The sequence below is a fragment of the Diadema antillarum genome, unplaced genomic scaffold (genome assembly GCF_040938485.1).
Source record: "Diadema antillarum isolate AM-2024a unplaced genomic scaffold, OU_Dant_1.0 scf00000133, whole genome shotgun sequence".
NCBI classification, from domain to species: Eukaryota; Metazoa; Echinodermata; class Echinoidea; order Diadematoida; family Diadematidae; genus Diadema; species Diadema antillarum.
In genome coordinates, this window is record NW_027271022.1 from 579,499 (window position 1) to 598,328 (window position 18,830).

The 18,830-nt window shown below is 38.0% G+C and overlaps 1 protein-coding gene across 1 annotated transcript; it reads right to left on the reverse strand.

Moving 5' to 3' along the window:
* Nucleotides 1-2,595: 2,595 nt before the first annotated feature.
* LOC139720790 (uncharacterized) lies at nucleotides 2,596-16,920 on the reverse strand. The gene is made up of 7 exons (XM_071632130.1): nucleotides 16,478-16,920; nucleotides 15,808-16,095; nucleotides 12,613-12,810; nucleotides 10,832-11,047; nucleotides 8,431-8,646; nucleotides 7,259-7,358; nucleotides 2,596-6,655 (listed from the first exon to the last, which is right to left on the reverse strand). Exons 1-7 carry the CDS (start codon nucleotides 16,578-16,580, stop codon nucleotides 5,485-5,487), a joined length of 2,292 nt encoding a protein of 763 aa, XP_071488231.1. The 5' UTR covers nucleotides 16,581-16,920; the 3' UTR covers nucleotides 2,596-5,484.
* Nucleotides 16,921-18,830: the final 1,910 nt, after the last annotated feature.

Below are 18,830 nucleotides of genomic sequence, written 5' to 3' on the forward strand. Positions count from 1 at the left end.
CATTGTTAACAAGCATGTACGAGATATAAACATCTCCTTGCTTTCGTGTGTGCTCTGAGATATAAAGCGACCATTATAAAGTATCCAATTTTTCTTGTATTCCTTATTCATGTTCACAGCACTACGCTCCAAACGCGGAAATGAGTAGCGAGGGGATTACTCGAAACTTAGCTGACAATAGTTCACGGCCTCTCCAGGACGTTAAAAAACAAGATGGCGAAAATGTTGCCACTGTGACGAAAAAGCTCTCCGTAGACGAGTCGGGTCCCGATCCCGAAGGTGTCATCTTTGCTCACTCTACAGAAGCAAGTGTGGATGAAAATAGTATTGAGGTAGAGGGCCACTACCTGATTCCCAGTGTCGGAGTGCGCAGAGTTACAGGAGGTAAACTTCAGGGAGCTCGTAAAAAGACCAAGACTGGTGACAATATGAAAACCCTATCCTGTCATAATACCACCAGAGAAGGTCGATCCAGTCATTCCAAAGCAGAACAGTACTCGCCTAGATACAAAGATCTGCAGTCATTCATGTACCAAGAAATAACTTCCGACCAATGCACATCAGATGCGCTGTGTCGTTCCGAGTGCACGAATATCAGTAGCAGTAAACATCGTGTCCGTCCTTGGGCTGGCCCTAATAACACATTTCATTCTGCATCTACTTGCTCTAATAAACCAAGAGAACAACAAACGAAAAATGAATCAAAGACAGGTAAAATGTGCGATGATCAGTATATCAACTTGCCTCTGAGAGAAATAGGCCTATCTCATTATGAAATCGATATATCTCCTGAAACAAACCTTCCGAAAGGACGGAGCCGCAAAGCTGATTCTAATTTGATGCTGTACGAGAATATTCATGGTGACTCACAACTGTAGAGTACGCTCGAATCTTGAATGCTATGTAAGTCCTCATATGTAATACGAGGTCAAAAAAGAACTCCTCGATTTCTTACATTTCTCTCTCTATCTCTCTCTTTACATTTAGTGACTATGTGAGAGGTGATTTCCATGAGCAAATACCTAGTTAGTGTTCAACTTATCCCTTATACTAATACTATAACTAAAAGCACAACACTAACAATATCAATGGATGATTTAAATGGGTCTGAAAAAGCTATATGAACATTTAAAAGGTGTAGGAGTTGAAAATATCTTTCAAAAACCAATTTGTAATAAATAGATCGCTCTGTCTCCCTACAAATAATTATTTTAATGAGAACTCAAGAATGTAGTGCAATGACACGGATGATTTCATCTTGGAGTGGTGTCACTAACAAATGAGCCACCCTTGATATTGAAGAAAAAAAAAATCAGTGAAGAACACTCGTGAGAACGGTTTCGACAGCTACGTTAACTACACGGAAGTTAATCAAGCAAACGCAGTCAAAGCAGACGGTACAAAACGATGGAGTATACAGGAGAAGCAAAAAGTCCAGTTTTCACGATGTCATCCTTCCTCGAGCGTCTCCTGTCAGCTTCGCTGAGTACTATCGTGCACGAAAAGTGGTACATTTTTGTCAATGAGAGAGAACAACATAATCATACAAAAACACAAACAAAGACTCAACAATACAAAAGTCGATGTAAATCAAATGGAATGAATCAATATCACATTTTTAAGTTTAGCAACTCAAAATAAGATATCACATTCATTTATTGGAATTGCATTTATTACAATTATGAACACCAGGAAGCATTCATATCGAAGAAATGCTAAAGGTTTCAAGTTATAATGATTTCATTAAAGTCAACGAAGAAGAACGTTTACGTTTCGTCGCACTGAGTGAAAAAGCAAGGAATGAAAAAAATATATGACGGGTTTGTTTGCAAAAACCGATAAGTCCATTTTTGAAGATTTTGAAGTACGATCTCTGTCATAAAGTGCAAAATAATACCTTTTAAATGATATATTGGTCACTACATATAAAGGTATATTTTTTAAGTTATGGTCAAAAGAAGCAAAGATTTTCTTATTATTCTCCTTATTTTTCTTGACCTTTAATCGCAAATATCTCCATTTGGCAAATATGGACTTATCTGTTTTTGCAAACAAACTCTTCATATATATCAGTCAATATTATGCGTGCAATTCAAACGACGCCCTGTTATAAATGACGCTATGGAACATGATCTTGGGTAAGCTAGCAGTATATGTTGGGCAATGGTGTCTTATGAGTAACATCTTTCCTACACGTTAATAGCTAGAATGTTTGTGTGGGTTTTTTGTTTTTGTTTCAATGATTACACGCCAATAAAACCCCCTTTAAAAGTCGTCATTATGAATGATTGCTTTGGCTACCAATATTGAATTGATGGGCATTATACATGATTCTTCCTTTTTCTTACAATCAGTGAAAGGAGATTTTGTGATCTGCACGTCTTATCTTTTGGCTGAACAAATCATGCTTCTATGGGGGCAATCGCACTATGAAGCCGGATGTTTATGATATGTGTACAGGAATAATGTTAATAAGCACAGAATAGTTGTGATATGATAACTTGGCAGAAAGTGTTCTCATGACCACGCTTCGTACCTTAACAAAAATTTTCACGTAAAATGCTCACTGTTGTATTGCATACACCACAGCTGCTATATTTTGTGAATATGTTTTTAATTTCGAAATAAACACACATGAAAACGTATTAAACGTGCTTGAATTCTGTTTTTCAGTGCCATGTTTTATTCAGTTTTGCAATCCATACTAAAATGTTTAATCTATCATTTTCCTTACCGCAAAATAACACAAACATACTTTAACAAATAAGCAAAGAAAGATCAATTCTTTTCAGCAAGGGAAGTAAACGGCCCTATTACACAATTTGATTGAAACGGTGCGTAGATTGCTGTAAGTTACTTTCAATGACGACACGAATGCATGGGTGCACGTTTGAAGCAGTGTTTATTGGAGAAAAGCACATAGCAAATGGACACATGCAGTTATCTGAAGAATGCTTAGGTGAATTCTAGTAACTTACAGTACTGCTATAACATGTCTATAACATAACACAAATATGAGAGTACTATATACGTGCAATATATTGACAAAATTGTGAGCTCAATAACTTTACTTGACTAGGTCCTTCAGTAGTTAAAATCAAACACGAAATTGTGGATTCCTTAATAATGCTTCCATGGGTCTAGGGCATTTACCCCCTGGTCAATTACCCAAAACCCTTCCCCTAACCCTAACCCCTAATCCTAATCCTGAACCTAATTCTAATCCTAACCCAGACTCTAACCCAAACCCAACCTCATCCCCAATCTTTACTCTAACCTTGTCACTAACCATGCAGCATTTATCCGGGGGATAAATATCCTTGGGGGTAATTGCCCTGATACGATATCCATGCATATTGCCAGCTTTACATTGTATGCGACTGTAAATTATGAACAGAACTAGTGTGCGATAGGTACTTTTCTGATGAATCTGAGCGTTTTGATTATTGTTCTTTGTACTCGCTAAAAAAGATCGAGTGAAAATATTCACTATTGAAGGATATATTATTTTGAAGCACTAAAGCTAGGCTTTTGTTTCATTTTCAAATGCTAAATAGTGTCTTTAGATCGCCTTAAACATTTCATTTGAAATATTAATATTAGTCAACTAATCTATAAGAAATAAGAACTTGAAAAGGTGTGTTAACTGTCTTTTATTTTTTGCTGACTGTATATACATGTACGTTGCCGATTTTCTATAGATAATTCAGCAGTGGATTTATCCTACATCACTTAGTTCCAGTTCGATACTTAGTATGAATATCACATTGAAAGATACTCCATTTTGAGTGTGGTGGTCACAGTTTTTACTGTGCCACATACTGTAAAATAAGGAAAGTCGTATTTTTCATGCAGTATTCAAAACTTGTATTCTTGTCTAACTTTTGATACGCTGCATTATTTTCTTCAATGTAATTGCAAAAAAGAACAAATAACAACAAAACAAGAACGAACAAACTGCCCCGGTCAAACGTCCTACACGTAAAGATCGACGGGAGTTAGAAACTTGTTTGAGGATGACTTAGTACAGATACTACATAATCTGATACTTTGATAACCAAAATCATAAGCATCCAGAAAGTTGGCAAAGTTTCGTTGATGATACATGTGTCAAATTCAAATGGGCAGGATCACCAATCACACTGTCAAACGTCCAGCTGTCATTAAACGAATCAGATCCAACAATAGGAAAATCATCTTCCAATACTTCGACACTGAAATGACATGTTCGACACTTATCTGTTATTATTTTGTTACAGGCTAGAATGAAATGATTAAACATAACATCAATCTTTACAAATTCCATTTTATGTAGTCTTCTTGTCCATCGACGGTGATACTAAACTTAAAAATTGATAACTTTTGAATTGAATGGCGGATTTTCCTCAAATTTCACTGATGTGTGCTATTTATATTGCCACGTTGACTCAATTTTAACATGGTGAAAATGTCATTTAATACCAAAGGAGTCTCTGTTTCCTATTTAAATATGTTGATGCAGTGACGCGATGCTCCGTTTTCTATAGAGATATTCCAGGTGTACCATCAGTTTATACTTTCTCCCTTCTTCTACCCGTCCCCCTCTAATTATGTTATCAGTTACAGACTCAGCGATGATATAAACGAGGCATTTGGGTGACATCTTCCGAATTCTGTACTTGGTGTTACATGCAGTTACAGAATAACTGTGCATGCATTTATGAAAACAAATAACTTTTATGTACAATGATTTCATTTCAACGTTTATTGTTATCGTGTCTCGCTCTCTCTTTCTCTCCTCTTCATGCTCACGTAGTCAGTTTGGCATTCTTACATTGATTCAACGGTAGTCTGTAGTCTTAAACAAGGCATTTGGTACTCGTTTTATGAAGAAAAAAAAATGTGCTCGTTGAAAATAATCACACGCACGAAGTGGCAGCGGAAAGTTGCGCTGAAGGCGTTTTGTTCCATTTTTTCTTTGCTTGTTAGCTGATAAACCCGGAAGTGGTACCAGAAATATACCCCCCTTTTTTTTCAAAACGTGGCGCCGGCCTAGTTTGGGACCGATCCCCCTTGAATTGAACCTCTTCTCTATAATGCTTGCTCACACTGGTGTACAGTTCCTCTCTCTTTTGTGCTGACCAAGAACTAGCCAAATAACAGTCCTCCTTTCTATCCATCTGTGCATAGACTTCAACAGTTACAGTATCGGCGGGTCATTTGGTCTTGTGTGGTGCCTTGGAAAAATCCAACTTTTAGATGCACCCTTATATCTTTACTCACATCAGTATATACCATTCCTCATTTGAATAAAAAGTATCCCTTTCTCTTATCCACTCTTTCAAAGAATTCCACAGGCACAGATTTTGCCTCAAAAGTGACCTTCTGTGGTGAATCTGTACCCTTCAATGAAACTGTTTCCCATCAAAAATGCTTGTTCACCTTGGCATACAGTTCCTCATGTCTGAATTCTGCCGTATCACCAACCTCCTTACGGGACATCATTCATTTATCCACCTGTGCATAGAGTTCCTCAGAGGCAGTTTCGATGTCATTTTTTACGTTTGTGATGTCTTGGTGCCCGTTATTGTAACTTATTCCTTGTGAACATCCATCTCCCTGCTCATTCACGTTGGCATACAGTTCCTCGCCACTACATACTGACACAAAACTCTCCTGTTCGGTGAAATTTCTCCCTCTCCTATCATCCATATTAACATAGAGTTCTACAGGTGTTGCCTCGACGCCATTTTCGTCTTGTGTGATCTTTTTTAGCCTGCCAATGGAATCATGCACCTTTGAGGGTCCATCTCTACGCTTGTCTACTTTGGCGTACAGTTCCTCGATGTTCTGTGCTGAAACAGAGCTATTCTCACGTGAAGAACTTCCTCTTCTCTTATCCACCTTGGCATAGAGCTCAGAGAGTTCTTCGGCATAATCTTTATCTTTCGTTGTGACTTGGTGTCTGTCAATGAAAACGGATCCCACTGGAAGCCCAACCGTTGCATCGATGTCGTCGTATTCATTGTCTTTGTTAGAATAATCCCAGTCAATAGTTTCCACAGATCTTCCACCAGAGGGGGAATTTTTTGCCCTTTCTTCATCTGCTGCGTAAGCCTGCCAAATACAATTGCCGGGCTCTGCGTGCTTACCCATAAGACCGATTGCAGGACCTCTCGCAAATTCAAGCGAGTTGTACTCTGATTCCTCAAACAACCGAACCTGTGGCATCGAGGTTTCTCCGCCAGTTGTGTCACTGCCGATGCCCGTTGAAACGAACTTGTCACTTTCATATTCTTTAACATTTCTCGATGGCTTCTGATGCGATTTTCCCCCAAAACACTTAACACCAACTGGTTGCTCAGAGGTAGACGACCAATTCTGCCCATGGTCTTCTGCCGAAACGGCTCCTTTCGAGATCATCTGCCTGTTGTCAAAATTTCTGCGTACGTATTCAGCATTTTGGTAAATATTATCTTGATCATAAGCAGAGTCTTCAATCCTTGTAGGGGCAGGGTGTCCGCCAGGAAACATAGCATGGTCAACGGAAGGTCTCAAGGTACAGAGTGGGAAAGCAGCATCCGCAGCTTGATTATCAGGAACTGTCTGTTGGTCTGAAGGTTGCAGGCCACTTATGTCACCGTCGTTCCGAGTTGGAGATGGCGACGGTTTAAATCTGCAATGAGCAGGAAGACACAGCCCTTCAGCTCCACATAATTCCCATTTCAGTGAACTAAAAATCCATATAAGTTTCAAAGGCCTAATTAATTCTATAAATATAACTGCGTAATTTCACCCAGACTAAAAATAAGATTTCTTAATGAAGTAAATTTTGCAAAAATGTGTACATGAATTATAACAAAATAAAAAAAGAAAAGAATCACACGCTGTGAATGCTTTTTCCCTTTAGATTTCCGAGATAGTCTCGAAAAGATAATGCAGAATATCGAAGAAATAAACGTTTCTTGTTTAATAACCAAATGTTTTTGCTTTTTTTGGGGGGGGGGGTGGTAGGTGGGAGGGCAAAAGCGAATGGAAAATGAATGGAATGAGGCGCCACCTCTTTCAGGAACAAGAAATTGTTTGTTATCCGAACAACAATACGAAAACATGAATGACTTTATATATGTCATATATTTGAAGGGTCCCAATTACACTTATAACGCTTCAGAAAATGTAGTTCCATGGTGTCAATTTTTGGTCAATGCTCTTTAAGAACCACTTAATTAGGAAACGGGAAGTGACATAAACGAAATTCGAGGTTTCAGCAAAGACTCACCTTTTTCTTTGATATAAGCACCAAGCCCTGGAGATGAGGGCAAGAAGTGTGAAGACAGTCACATATGAAAACGTCAGCACAATCAGAAGAGGAAATTTGCCTAAAGCGGATAGGAAATGATAACAATTGACAATATGATGACAATGATGACAATGATATTCAGTAGAGCCTAGGGTAAAATGATAGACAAATTGAAAATTTAAGATTCCATTAAGTGATCCAATTCCATAATCCTTAGTTTTGTGTAGCAAAGAGTAAAGACATTAATGTATTTTCTTTTTGTTGGTGTGTATGTGTCAAACTTGTGTTATGCACAAATGCGTCTAGATGGTTTCTTCATGAGGTTGCTCACTATGACTCTGTACATCAGCCTGTACATAATAAGGATCATTTCTTCAGAACTTCACGGGATTTGCCATAAGTAAGCTCCAAAGCAGCACCTTATCAGGCTTGCTGGGGATGTTCAAGGACACCTTGAGTTACACTGCACTCGGTTTTGCTCTGGGAGCCACTTAATGGGAGAGCGCGGCAAACTTACACCAGGGGCAATACTTCCGACACGCAGGACATTGCTAACATAAGGGCAGAGAGGGCTGAGGGACGTTGATTGTCCATGGATCTCGGGAATACTTACTAAGTACTAAGTAATACGCCCATGTAATGAACACACCAATATATACCACAGAAAAAAATCGTATATTTCCCTGGAATTTAGCTCCAGATATTTGTAGTAAACCCAACGGATGAGCTTCTGTGACCTAGTTGTGGACTTCTATTACCCTAAGTGCAGCAGTGGCTCCATTTGGAATTCAACACTATCGTCATTCCAGGTTATTCATGAAGGGAATACCGCGGACGTATATTGTAGCATTATACTGTATTATTAAACGGAGAGTACTTATAGCTGTTGGTATTGAGGCTGCCTGTTTAGAGGAAGTTCTGACTACTTCCCAGTGATTTTTTTTTTAAAACTCCCCAGTAATTTGAGAGAAGAAACTTTCATGCTGTCGTTGGGATAGATTATTGCTTTTCAGTGCTACGTTGAAGTACAAATACTGTCCTTGAGACAAATAAACGCCGGCGTAAATTCTGTACAATTCAGTGCACAATGGAAATCCGACGAATTCCTTTGATGTTACAATATGATCAAAGATGTTAAATTGAGGATTTACCATTGACCGCTTGGCACGATGGGGTTGATGCGTTCCAAACTGGTGGCTGTGGCATTTGACCATCGTTAGATGACGTCATACAAAACAACGTTGCACTACCATTAATGGTGTAACCTTCATCACAGTTCAGGGTAACTGTGGAGCCAAGCCGAGTGATGTTTGAATCCCATTTTCCGTGCGAAACGTTACCGGGTTGACCACATGTCATCTTGTTACCTGGAAGAGACAGAACGGAAGTAGATGGTGTTATCATTAGACAGGACGGTCAGCCGTTTGAGACACAAGAGTAGGGCCTACACTGTACGTGTCCACGTGGATTAACTTGAATACTTACTGTAGTAAGGATAACAACAATTTGTTTGCGCATTTCCTTTCCTTTTTTTTTGGGGGGGGGGGTCTTTTTAAAGGGATTTTGCCTACTATTGTTGGTCTAGCAATTAGTTATTACTCACTTTAAAGAAGAGACAACAAGCTCTGTCTTATATCAGTCTGGTTAATTGTCCATAGATTTTGATTTTGTATGTGTCAAGACATACAGTTTTTGTAGTTGTATTCATAGTATTTTCCTTGATTACAAATTTGTACTGATTTTGTGTTCTCAGGACGAAACTTACATTACTTATCATATCAAGCTCGAAATTTTCATGCGCTCTATACAATATTCCTACAACTATCCTTACTTTATAGGGAGTCACATCGTGGATAGAATGAAGGATGATCGTAATTTGAAATTTGTATCAATACCAAGAATGGCATTACAATATCATCGTGGTTGCAGTAAAACATTTACGAGCACATGTTGCCACTATCTGTTTCAACAAACGTGAATGTATTTGTAAGCAATGTTTGTCGATATTTCTATCTTTCTGTCCACATCTGGCTGCATAAACACACTAGGCCACTTTGTAAACATGAGTTCAATATAGATATACCTTTGCTACGTAGATAGGAACAACAAGAGAAGTATTCTCTCCCTTGCATTGTATAGTTGGCGCTTTTTAGTCCATGATTTCTATAAATGTCTTGAATTTAGTCCCCTCCTAATCTTTTCTTCGTTATGATACAGTGCTCGATTCAATTCACTTGGCAACAATGTCCTTTCATAGGCAATGGCGTTCATCATCATTGCCATGACCTTTGGGTAAAATGTAAAGCCGTCGGTCATTTCATTGCCGGCTGATATGATAATTTCAATATTTTCTTAGTGGCAAGGTAATATCGTTATATTTGCTATAAAAAACGACAGTAACAACAACAACAACAACAACAAAATATCTATGGAAAGACACCTTCTTATCACGAAAAGTGCTAATGAGATTGAGCATTTGCGTTTAACCGGTAGGCAAGATGGAGCTGAAGCGTTCCAAACTGGTGGTCGTGTTATATCTGATGTCGTCACACAGAGCAACGTCGCACTACTATTGGGGGCGTATTCTTTATCACAAGTCAGTGTTACCGTCGATCCAAGCTTCATGGTACTGAAATTCCATACACCGTGCGTTACATTACCAGGGTTACTACATTTCGGCTCGTTAACTAGAAAAGACGGAATGATTATAAAGGATATTAATATCAAATCGAGATAGGATGGCCTACAAGATAATAATAGAAATAATAGTAATAACAAATAAATACTTGTAATGCTTTTTTTGGGGAGGGGGGAGGGAGGGGGAATACCCTGTATCCCCAAAATGTCGCATGTTTAGGAGAGAAAAAAAAAATGGCAACCAATGCAGAGTAATAAAAGGATTTACTTCCTTTTGCGTGAAGCGGTGACTCCATTTTCGCTGGTAAGACAGCTAATCTAAATCGCGATAGGACATCTCTTAACTACCAGTAATTACCTGACAAAAGATAAAAGAAAGTGATTTTACTACGTCTTGTCACCCTAACGACAATATAGACCGGTGAACAACCTGCAGTGACTGACTTGTGCAAAGTTCGAGTTGGTAGGCCTACTTCAAATAAGCCCTCTTTTAAAACTATATTTTTATTAGACTGTGAATGTTATGTTGCTGTGTGTCTCCTATTTTGTTCCGTGTTGTCTTAAATTATACTTGTGCTAAGCATACGCAAATAAGTATTTCGTTAGATTTTTCTTGAGTGGTTCGCAATCTAAAAGCTTGTTTTTTTAGTGGACCTCTCAGTTCTTTTTTTTCAACTGAAACATAACCTTGTATTATTTTGCGTATACATGCATATATATGTAACTTTATCATTTGATATCATTTGCAAGTTCTATGTATACGATTGTGATATGATTCCTAATTTATACTGTGTTGTGTTCTGTTGGAAAAAAGGAGAAGAATGAAATAAAATGAAATGAAATGAAATGAAAAGTTTCACAGAACATCGCAATGTGTGCATCATACAATATGTAATTAAAAGAAGCGGCAAATACCCTGAGATTTGGTCGGGCCAGCAACGCAAGTTGGAACTGGTGCATTCCATGCAGGTAGATTGGCGTCAGGAGATCTCACACACTGCAATGTGGCACTGCCCTTGATGACGTAACTATCAACGCAATTGAGAGTTACTGAAGATCCCAGTGACGTCACGGTCGAGTTCCATTCTCCGTTAGATACGTTACCAGGCTGATCACAAAACATCGAAGAGGCTGTGAAATGGGAAGTGATGTAGATGAGAGAAAGCAACTGCGTTACATAAGAAATTTAACTGAATTAACTAAATAAGACCATTCACAAAGAGTATGAGGCAGCGATATTCTTTTTCTTTTGTCCACACAAAAATCATTAAAAGCAATACCTCTTCGATTGATCAGATAGGATGGCACCAATAAATGCGAGAGACATCTTCGTCGATTTAAAGAGATAAAAGGAGATTAGTAAACTAGTGTGAAAATTCTGACCGCTAGAAGTTAGGTTGCTATGAGGTAAACTGCTCTATTATCCCATGCTTTTTATGGACAGTAACATAAGTGTTTTCTGAGCATCACCATATCGCTGCGTGTCTGTCCGTCTTTTATTTCTTTATTATAGTATCAGATGTCATCGATTGTTCCGAGACAACCGAAGTGTGCGAAAAGTCACGTAGTGATTTTATGGTTTAGATGACATAACTTTCGGTTCTAAAATTGTTCTGCGGCAAGAACTACTCTATTGCATGGAGTCTTTTTCACTCTTACGTCAGCTTTTCTCCTCGAGTTACGCATGACAGTTGTTTGATATAAAGGGAATTAAGTTCCTCGAGCATAATGTATGTATGGATTCAAAGAAATAAGAATATCAATACACTCATTGAAGGACTGAAGGTTGGAAGAAAATCTATAAAGATTTCCTTAAAAGCCTTGAATATCCACAGATTTTGTTTTGTCCCATTTATTTGACAATAGCAACATAGTATCATGTCTATGTGTGCGTGAAATGTGAATACATCACTGTAATCTATAATCATATGTACACCTGTACGTATTTACTGTGAGTTTGATCTGGCAAGCCTGGTATCGGAAGGTTTCTATCACCCTCTTTTTCCTGCTCTTTCTGTCTCTCCTATCATCCCCCTAACCCGCGAGCATCATGTTGGACCCCTTTCTTTTATTGCATTAACGTATTGTATTATCGGTTGCCAAAGGGTCAAGCTTATAGCTTATTATTGGCGACCGTTCTGTATGGTAATTCGTACCACATGTATTGTAATGTTGTCTTAAATGCATTTGTAATCAAAATTGTTGAAATTGTTGAAACTAGCTATAATGAGTTTCATATTTGTATATCATTATGTTTGATTATGTTGAAAAAAATGTAAATGTTGCAATACGGAGAATGAATAAACCAAATCCCATGTGCTTCCTGGTCTAAATAGAATCTCTACAATAATGTGTGGTATTGTCTATGAGAGCGATTTCAAATATCCTCAACATCTTTATATTAAATATATGCCTCAAGCTGGACGGTGCTAATAACAGATGACAATGTATATTATCACGATGCCTTTTGATGATCCGGGTATCACAGTCTTTGTGGTGTCCTAAAATATCATTTATATACAAATTATGTATGCATATTTTATAGAATAGGCTTCCAATATAGACAAAAACATGGTTGCGAAAACTTCTCCATGAGACTAAAGTGAAATTGCGACCTTTTTAAAAATCAATAAAGGATTTAGATCCAGGAGAACGTAAGCGTTTAGGGGAAGAGTACTCTGAAACTGAGATCTTACAGCAAGATGGCACCGACGAGTTCCAAACTGGGAAGTACGTCGACCGGCCAGGCAGCGCCACGCACTGGAGTGTGGCGCCACCTTTCATAACGTAACCTTCCTCACAGGTGAGAGTTACCATGGAACCAAACCACGTGACGTTGGAATCCCATTTTCCATTTGGGACAATGTCAAGTTTGTCGCAAAAACCATAGGAAACTAAAAAGATTGGAAGTAAAAAAAAGAGTCAATTTTACTTGCGCTCATAAGACGTTACACAGCCACACGTCACACGTCACACATACCCACAAGCAGAAACACACACACACATGCACACACACACATACGTACGTGCAGACACACAATGGACATCGATGTCCGCAGACTCTAGTTTTCATCGATGATGACTGCGATGATGACATCTGAATTTCAAGAAAAGTTATCACATTATTTTGTTTCAGTCACAGGCATATCTTCACAATCATACGTGTTCCTCGCAGTGATATATTAAAATCATTGGTTAAGATTGCCTGGTGACGTGAGTAATGAGCTGAATACCAGATCTATGAAACAAAGTCGTTAATGACCTTAAGATATAGTGTTAAAAGATGATGGCATTAGCAATTAGATTCCACACCATGTACATCTTGATTATCGAATATAGACCAAATAAAAAAAAATGGTAGAGGATTCATGTCAACCGTACGTAATTAGAAATTAAAGAAATGTTAATGTTTCATACGTTTAACGGTAAAATTTGAAGAGGCACTGAACTTCTGATAGCCGGAGTTGAATAAATACTGCATCCAACAAATGTTTGCGTATTCTTGACCGGAAAGGTGTCTTCTATACATTTTTTTCCCTGAGTCAAAAAAAATTATCCTGTAAGCCCTGGTCACAACTCGCCGTGCGTGCTTTTCGCCCGTACGTTGTTGGCGGAGGCCACGGCGTTCACGTTTTTTCTAAAAACGTGGGGAGGAAGTGACTAGCGTAGGGAGGAAGTACGTCAACGCACGACACTCGCACGGTTGCGCAGGATGTAAGTACGTGGCCCGCGCGCCACGCCTGGCAATGAGGGGTTACGTGCATCGTACGTTGTGCACGTGGTAAGTGAGTTGTACGTGCTTACAACTTACAATCTGCGTGAGATTGCTACGTTCTCTTGCGGAGGCTGTAATTACACGTGCTGCTCACGTAAGGTATCCCTACTCTGTCGCATGTTGTAAGTGCGTGCAAGTGCGATGATTTTTTTTCTTCCCGTCAGATGCTACTAGGGGTAAGCCTAATTATAGGACCACCTTCCAAGGTTCTTCAGATGTATAATCATACTTCTTCTCCATGGATGTATATGGTAGTTTAACCTTCTGTGTGTCATATTCATTTCATGTCTATAGGTTTTTATATATTCTGTTGAAAGAAATGAGATTGAAATAAATAAACTAAGTGAAATATGTGAAATGTGTGCATATTTGACTCATTGACAGAGAAAGGGTTAATAGGCTATTAGGTATAGGACCATAGAGCTGTACAGCTCTATGTATAGGACCTAGGTTACATCACGTATAAAATGACATTGTATACCTGATGTAGGCTTATATGCTAATGTCAATATCAGGTATACAATGACATTGTATAACATTATTTGGATTAAAACATCCTAACACATTGGCACTTGAGGTAAGATGCGTATAATTTGCTGTTATTAAAGTCTGCCATCTTTATACCCAGTTTCAGAGGTGGTGGCATTTCAGACATGGAGGCATTTTTTAGCTAGATTTATCAGCATATCAATAAAACAATGAATGTAGGCCTATGAGTTTGCAGTTTCATCTGAGACTAAAGGTGTCACGTTTGCAATTAAGGCCCTAAAAAGGTAATACTGTCATAGAAAATTCTTCCTTGCTTAATTTCAAAATATACACATTCTCAATTTCAGAGAATGGTACTGACTTTATCACTGTTCTGCATATACAATGATGATCAATGCCTTTAAACACGCTTGTGCAGATCTTAAATGTAACATTTTTTTTAAACTCCAAAAATCCTGTCACTTCATGCATTGACCATTCAGAGCTCAAGATTTCTATATGTTTTGCTTCTTCAAGAAGTTTTTTACTTTGTCTTATGTGCCACAAAATATGGTACAAGTGTATACAAGTGTGTGTATATACATATATATAAATATATTACTAATCGCCTACCAGGCAGAAGGGTCCTATAACATAATAATTTCGATTTGTGACACAATTCGAAAGAGTTTTGAAAGCCCTTTCAAGTGATATAACAATCATTTTACTGTGTATGCGATTTTTTCGATCCTATAATCCTTACAGGGAATTTCTGCCCGGTAGGTGAAATAGAACAGTATGAATATATGATTGCCATCATCATGACATCTTGGAGACGAAAATGATGATACTCGTCCGTCGGCTCGGTTCGTGTACCTTGCAGAGATCACTGCGCACAACTTACGTTTTAAGTGCGGAGCAGGTGCTTATTCGGCAAGTTCGGTACAGTCTGCGTGCTCTATTGAACAGTTGAACTCAGGGAAGTGTCGAATAAGCACGGGCTGCGCACTTATTACGTGCTCAACACGTACGTGCTACGTGTGCCGTCAGCCGAACAAGTGACGGTGGGAAAATTTAAAAAAAAACGCACGGAGTCAGTGCGTTGTACGCACGTTCGCTGTAGAGTGCACGTACGTTGCCCGCACTTAGGGTGAATCCGTAGCCCGAACGCAGCGAAAGTTCCTCGGATCCTAAAAGTGCTACGGCGTGTCTGCGTGCTCGAAAATTCGTGCGGAGGCGGTACTTACTACGTACGGATCCCCAAATTTTGCCCACGTTTTTGTAAGTAGACAGCACGCACTTGCAAGTACGGCGAGTTGTGACCACGGCTTCAGAGTTTGAAGAGATTTAAAAGTTGATGAATCACGGAGTTAGGCATGAAATCGTCTTTGGTTTCAGCGACGGGTTGTGAAAACTACACGTGTAAGCCAAATTTTCTGATGAAATGCAAGACAAACTGTTAACATTTTGGTGGAATTGATTTGATTGTTATAATTGACTAGAAGAATTATTAATTGTCTTTGAAGTATATGTTCTCAGGTTGCTTTATATCTTCTCCACAAGTTAACCGCAAACAATGTAGCTTAAGTGATTCATTCAGAAACGTACATACGTAGTTATTATCCTTGCATTTTTCCGCAACACTCACCATTAAATGCACTATTCAAATCATTACTGTTCTTAGGTTCAGTGATGCTTGAACATGACCATTCGTGACGATAAGATTCAGAAGAGGATATAACAGCAAATATCTCTGATGGAACGCACACACATACGCCTCGATGGATAACTGCGATAACATCAGCGACCTCTCCTTGTTGTCGGCATGTGGAGACGCATTCTTTTTCGGTCTCCACGGTTCGATTTGGCAAACCCCAAAGAAGACTGTAGTTTTGCAAGGCGGGTGATTTCACGTAGCATCCAAGAAAACCTGGTTCTGCGATAAGAAATAGATAAATACTCCATGATACACCCCCTGAATATGAATCATGCTTTCGCCATGCTGATGAATGACTATGACTATATGACGCTATTATTTCCTCCATCAGATTGTTTATTCAAACTGGCCTTTTCACTGCATTCATTCGAGAGCCTAAACATGCTAACCAGCACACATACGTACCAGTGTAATCTCTTAAACAATCTTTTTGATTTCATAACTGACACCGATCTTATGAAGACTGGTGTATGATTTGCATTGTGTCCACAAACATCAACTGATTTTCATGTGAAAATGTTCCTAGTTCTACGAGAAAGTTAATGGTCTCTTAATTCATCTTCCCAAAAGGCAGCATGGGTACGACCACTTGTTTCCTTACCTTGGCACTTTAGCTTTACTGTTGTACCAGAATTACATTCGGCATTTGTCCAAGAACAGCTCATCATACTTCGCGAATCTGTGATACGAAAATTCAAATGCATCTCGATGAATTTTATCAATCATCAAGAATGAACATTATACTAGATATTGAATTGATTAAGCTCAAACTGCTTTTCCCAGGGTAACAATGGGCAATACTCTTCCCGACTTTCATGATATGTGAAGTGCATTACGATAGCATCAGCAGAAGCACCATATTAGGAAGTCTAAACATCCTAGAATGCAATTATTGTACAGTTGATATTCCGGTGTCAAAAACAGAAAAATTTGACTTTTTATGATATTGATGTGACATCTATCAATTTTCAAAATCAGTATTGAACAATTAAAAGAAAATCCAAATTAGCGAGATTAATAGACTGTGCTGGAACAGGGACCATTTTCTTTCCAAAGATACTATGGCTCCTGAATAGATGTGACGTGCTGCTGAAAATATTTTTAAACGAGACAGCCCATTTACAAAGCAGTTTATAGATATCTTAATACTATAATGCCGCGATTTGAATGGACGTAAATCAGACCATGTCAGTACATTGTCACTTTCGAAAAACTGATTACAAGAGGCATTTGCAATGTGTTATGTAGACTATGAGAGGTGTTTTTTTTTTAATCTAGTTACAGTTGTTCAAACATATCATTCTTTATAGTTTTGCATTGCTATTCTTATTTCCTTAATTCTGATTTATGGCAAAAATATGAAATGTATCTCGGCAAAATGTTATGCCACATTCGTGTAATATCATGATGATCAACTGATAATGTACTCACAAAGTTTAGTATCGAAAATTAGTCTTGAAACAGGAAAGAAAATTGAGAGGACTCAGGAATCAATACGAAGTCATTTTTATTTATAAACATTAAATGCCCACCATACAATTTGTATCTGTTTACAAAGTAACAAGATAAGTTTTGTCATCGAAACTGCGAGAACATTAAAAAAAAAAAAATTACATCACTAGTCTATTGGAGAGTTTGTAGACTTAGATAGCCTGTCATTTTAGTGGACATAAATAGACTTCCTATACATCATAAACTTAGATTTCAGTTTGATTTCAACAATAAGCGTAAAAAAAGCCTCCTCATTTATTATTTACGCTGGAATGTTGAGGTGAATTCAAAGTTGAATAAGGAAAAAAATCCCAAATAGTGAGATGACTATAATAAAGTCATCTCACTATTTTGGGATTTTTTCCTTATTCAACTTTAAATTTACCTCATTACATTACATTACATAATATTACGTATTTACATAAGGAATAAAGAAATCAGGTTCCATTATATATTGATTTCAATAGATGTCTTTTTACTTTTGCTTTTCCCTTCAATCACTTTCAGGCCTCGCATATTCCAGCGTACATGGCAAGGGAAAATAAAAGTCTCTCCAGCGTGCAATCAGCTATATTTCTTTTTTCGTATACAATTTTAGAAAGGACGATACATTTTGCCAAGTTTAAAAGATGTTGTGTGTATGCGTGTCCGATATCGCTAGTTATCAGAGTGGAACAATGAACATACATGAAGCAAATAAAGATTTTCCGTACGTGGATGTAAAACAGGCAACATTCATCATTAGCTCACCAATTGCATATTTTTTAACTTCATTTAGATTGTATGACATGTGCATGACTGTAGTCACTAATCCATGTTATATAGTTTGATGCGTGCACGACAGATTTTTAGAGCTATGGGCGGGATAGGGAACTATATGATTATATACGGCAATTTCTGCCAGTAAGAACGCACTATACAATATATCTGTTTTTGTCATGTTATTGTTGAATTACTATTGATAACGGGAAGTCGCAAAATTATGGCTTGTTTGTTTGTTTTTTCTGTTTTAAAATGAACATGAATATTATCTTCTACTTTTATTTTGATAGTTTTTTATGGGTACAGAAACAGGATATCCTTTCCGAATCTATGAATAGTGAAATTGAATTGGTGATAGGCCTAACCAAATAATTATGTTCAAGGCATTATTTGCTGTTGTCGATTGAAGCATAATAGTACAAAAGAAACAGAAACAAACGCCAAATGTTTTCTCTAAATTTACAAAGAAGCGGTGATTATAAGTTTAGGATAAGGTATTAAAGGGTATTCTCTCTTTTTTTAAAACGAAACAATATTCATATTTTGCATTGCACTCAGTTAAAACTACAGGTACTGTAAAATGGGTCACTTACGTGGCGAACAATCTTCGACCTTGATCCAGTTTGTTGCATTAAGATGAGAAGGTACAACTGAGGCAGAAAAGGTATGAAATGCTGGGAATCCGAGCTCTCCACAGATGG

Coding starts and splice junctions, on each gene's coding strand:
- LOC139720790 (XM_071632130.1), bottom strand. CDS start 16,580: ATGCATTTGAATTTTCGTATCACAGATTCGCGAAGTATGATGAGCTGT. Junction 11,048..12,612: donor CTCGTCGGTGCCATCTTGCT/GTAAGATCTCAG, acceptor CCCATTTCACAG/CCTCTTCGATGTTTTGTGAT. Junction 7,359..8,430: donor ATCGTGCCAAGCGGTCAATG/GTAAATCCTCAA, acceptor TATCCGCTTTAG/GCAAATTTCCTCTTCTGATT.